Source organism: Aphelocoma coerulescens, unplaced genomic scaffold (genome assembly GCF_041296385.1).
Source record: "Aphelocoma coerulescens isolate FSJ_1873_10779 unplaced genomic scaffold, UR_Acoe_1.0 HiC_scaffold_87, whole genome shotgun sequence".
Classification (NCBI taxonomy): domain Eukaryota; kingdom Metazoa; phylum Chordata; class Aves; order Passeriformes; family Corvidae; genus Aphelocoma; species Aphelocoma coerulescens.
In genome coordinates this window covers 1218110-1221753 of record NW_027184071.1, presented here as the reverse complement: position 1 = coordinate 1221753, position 3644 = coordinate 1218110, and the positions used below count along the sequence as shown (strand labels likewise).

General features: G+C 53.4%; 1 protein-coding gene across 1 annotated transcript; it reads right to left on the bottom strand.

Moving 5' to 3' along the window:
- Positions 1 to 1281: 1281 nt before the first annotated feature.
- Positions 1282 to 3236, bottom strand: LOC138102568 (uncharacterized protein DKFZp434B061-like). The gene is made up of 2 exons (XM_069000284.1): positions 3226 to 3236; positions 1282 to 3088 (listed from the first exon to the last, which is right to left on the bottom strand). Exons 1-2 carry the CDS (start codon positions 3234 to 3236, stop codon positions 1282 to 1284), a joined length of 1818 nt encoding a protein of 605 aa, XP_068856385.1.
- Between the last annotated feature and the right edge of the window lie 408 nt (positions 3237 to 3644).

Below are 3644 nucleotides of genomic sequence, written 5' to 3'. Positions count from 1 at the left end.
ATCTGGAAAACATACAGGAAGATGTTCCTTCAAATCACATCCTCGATTTTCTCATGTATTTTATGCCAAACACTTGACATTACATCTTCTTGTTTTTTAAATTTAAATTAAATTAAATTAAATTAAAAAACTGAATATAAAGAAATTAAGCTTTTAAATTTTTAAGGTTCTGTTTACTGTACTTCTGTTTGATATTAGGTATTGGCCACATTTTCCTGGGCACCAGAAGAAGAAATAATGTGACAGAAGTATCATCAGAACAGGCAACAGATTTATTAAATTATATCAGGGAATAATCCAGTAATAGCTCATCCAAATAGATGGAATTTTATAACAGTTTCTATCTCATAAAGGCCTGTTCTCAGTTATCACTGCCCCATCCCTTCTCCTCCCTCCAATCTGTTAATGTAAACAGGTTTTGAATATCACAGATTTTCTCTTTTGAATGTAATAAATGAGACCAAAAAAAGAGGCAAAAACTCTTTTCCCTAATAAATAATAAGGTATTTATGATTACCCCTGCAGTACTTTCTGAATTTTCCTGTTCTTGTGCTGTTTGAAAGTTCACTCTGGTGAGGAAAGAGTGCCAAAACAAATACATAATAGTCTCTGAATAAATATAGAAAATAAAAACTTGCTGTCTTGAGAAAATATTAATGTAACTGTTTGATTAATTTAATGTAGAAGTTAAAAATATACAAGTAAATTATAAAAAATACTTCAATATAATCTATTAGTACACTCCCAGTGTTGAAAAACCACATGGTGTGAAGATCACAACAAAATTCCCAAGGTTAAAAATAAGTAAAAATAATAAAAACATTATCAAAGACTTGAGAGAAGTAACACACTGTCCCCTTCCTCTATAAAAGGGGCAGCCGGGAAAGGATTCTTTTGACAGATTTTTTCTGACGAAACATCAAGCACTAACACGGCAATGTTATAGCTGAAACCCGTGTATTGAAAAAAAATTAAAAAAAAAAAAAAAAACAAACACAAAAACAAACAAACAAAAAAACAAACAAACAAACAAAACCAAAACGAAACAAACAAACAAAAAAAAAACCACCAAAAAAAACCAACAAGGATGAACAAACAAAAAAACTAAGTGTTCTTATTAAAAAGGCGGGGGGAGAGGAGAAAGGAGTAGAGAGGGAAGAGAGAAAGAGGGGGAAAGAAACAGAGACGGGGACAGCGTTGCCGCAGAGCCCCGGCTGTGTGTCAGCACCGGTGCGGCAGGCGGAGCGTTCGCGTGGCTGCAGCGGCGGCCGGGCGCGGCTTTCAAAGAGCGCCGGGCTGCGAGTCCCGTCCGTCGGCGGGAGCAGCTGCTGTAGCTGCGGGAGCAGCTGCTGTGGCTGCCGGAGCGCTCCCGGGGCAGCTGCGGTGCCTCAGCGCCGGGGCGCGGCGGCTGCGGGCCGGGCTCCGCGGGCTCGATACCGCGGGGAAGGCGGCGGCGGTCACGGCGAGGGGCAGGCGGCGGCCGCTGCAGGTTGGCGGCGGCGGCTGCGGGAACGAGATCCTCAGGGCGACAGGCTGGTTCCCGGCACAGCAGGGCGAAGCAGGCACGGGCAGGGAAAACAGGGCCACAGGGGAGGGGGCGCCGAGGCGGGAGCAGAAGGGGCCAGGCTGACCCTGCAAGCGACCCAAAGCAAAGAGATGGAAAAGCCAAGACCTCGCGGTGTTGCGGCCAGCTGCTTCTGTGTGCCCCCAAACTCCTGCCCCGACTCGGCTTCGCGGGCCCGTTTCTCGCGGGCATGTTTGGCGGGCATCCGGGCACTCGCCTTCACCGGCAAGCGTGTGGGGACAGCGTGTGGGGACGGCGTGTGAGGGACGGCGTGTGGGGACAGCGTGTGGGGACGGCGTGTGGGGCAGCGTGTGGGACGGCGTGTGGGGACAGCGTGTGGGGACGGCGTGTGGGGACAGCGTGTGGGGACAGCGTGTGGGACGGAGTGTGGGGGACAGCGTGTGGGACAGCGTGTGGGACAGCGTGTGGGGGACAGCGTGTGGGGCAGGGTGTGGGGACGGCGTGTGGGGACAGCGTGTGGGGCAGCGTGTGGGGACGTCGTGTGGGGACGGCGTGTGGGGCAGCGTGTGGGGACAGCGTGTGAGGGACAGCGTGTGGGGACAGCGTGTGGGGCAGCGTGTGGGGGACAGCGTGTGGGGCAGCGTGTAGGGCAGCGTGTGGGACGGCGTGTGGGGCAGGGTGTGGGGACGGCGTGTGGGGACGGCGTGTGGGGCAGCGTGTGGGGACGTCGTGTGGGGACGGCGTGTGGGGCAGCGTGTGGGGACGGCGTGTGGGGACGGCGTGTGGGGCAGCGTGTGGGGACGGCGTGTGGGGACAGCGTGTGGGACGGCGTGTGGGGACAGCGTGTGAGGGACAGCGTGTGGGGACAGCGTGTGGGGACAGCGTGTGGGGGACAGCGTGTGGGGGACAGCGTGTGGGGCAGCGTGTGGGGACAGAGTGTGGGGCAGCGTGTGGGGACGGCGTGTGGGGACAGCGTGTGGGGCAGCGTGTGGGGACAGCGTGTGGGGGACAGCGTGTGAGGGACAGAGTATGGGGACGGCGTGTGGGACGGCGTGTGGGGACAGCGTGTGGGGCAGCGTGTGGGGACGGCGTGTGGGGGACAGCGTGTGAGGGACAGAGTATGGGGACGGCGTGTGGGACGGCGTGTGGGGACAGCGTGTGGGGCAGCGTGTGAGGGACAGAGTATGGGGACGGCGTGTGGGACGGCGTGTGGGGGCAGCGTGTGAGGGACGGCGTGTGGGACGGCGTGTGGGGACAGAGTGTGGGGCAGCGTGTGGGGACGGCGTGTGGGGACAGCGTGTGGGGGACAGCGTGTGGGACAGCGTGTGGGGACAGAGTGTGGGGCAGCGTGTGGGGACGGCGTGTGGGGACAGCGTGTGGGACAGCGTGTGGGACGGCGTGTGGGGACAGAGTGTGAGGGACAGCGTGTGGGGACAGAATATGGGGACTGTGTGGGGACAATATGGGGACAGCGCGTGAGGGACAGCGTGTGAGAACAGCGTGTGGGGACGGCGTGTGGGGGACAGAGTGTGAGGGACAGAGTATGGGGACAGAATATGGGGACTGTGAGAACAGCGTGTGGGGACGGCGTGTGGGGGACAGCGTGTGGGGACAGCATGTGGGGGACAGTGTGTGGGGACAGAATATGGGGACTGTGTGAGAACAGCGTGTGGGGACGGCGTGTAGGAGGAGGTGCTCACAGTCCAACCATGGAGGCTTTCTCTGGGGACAGGGCAAGAGTTTTCTAATAGGAATTTTCTTCACCTCATTTGTGATGTATTTTGAGGCGTATGTATTGGTCCCTCTCACATATCACAAAAATACAAAGCGACACGTAATTTCTAATAAGAAGCAGTTTTAGAAGCTATTATAATATGTTTAGTTTGCAAATAACAACTAACAGAGAGAGGGTTCGCAAAATGCAGCTTTTAACATATTAAAGGAAATACGGCCCAGGAGGTACAATGATAAACATATTGTTTCTTCAGGATGCACAATATGATTTCTGAAACAAAAATAAGCAGATAAAAGCCAAAATAATATACAAACTAAACAATATAAATTTAAGCAGCTGCACATGACTTAGAAGAGGACAAGGACTTTACTCTTATAAAATTAA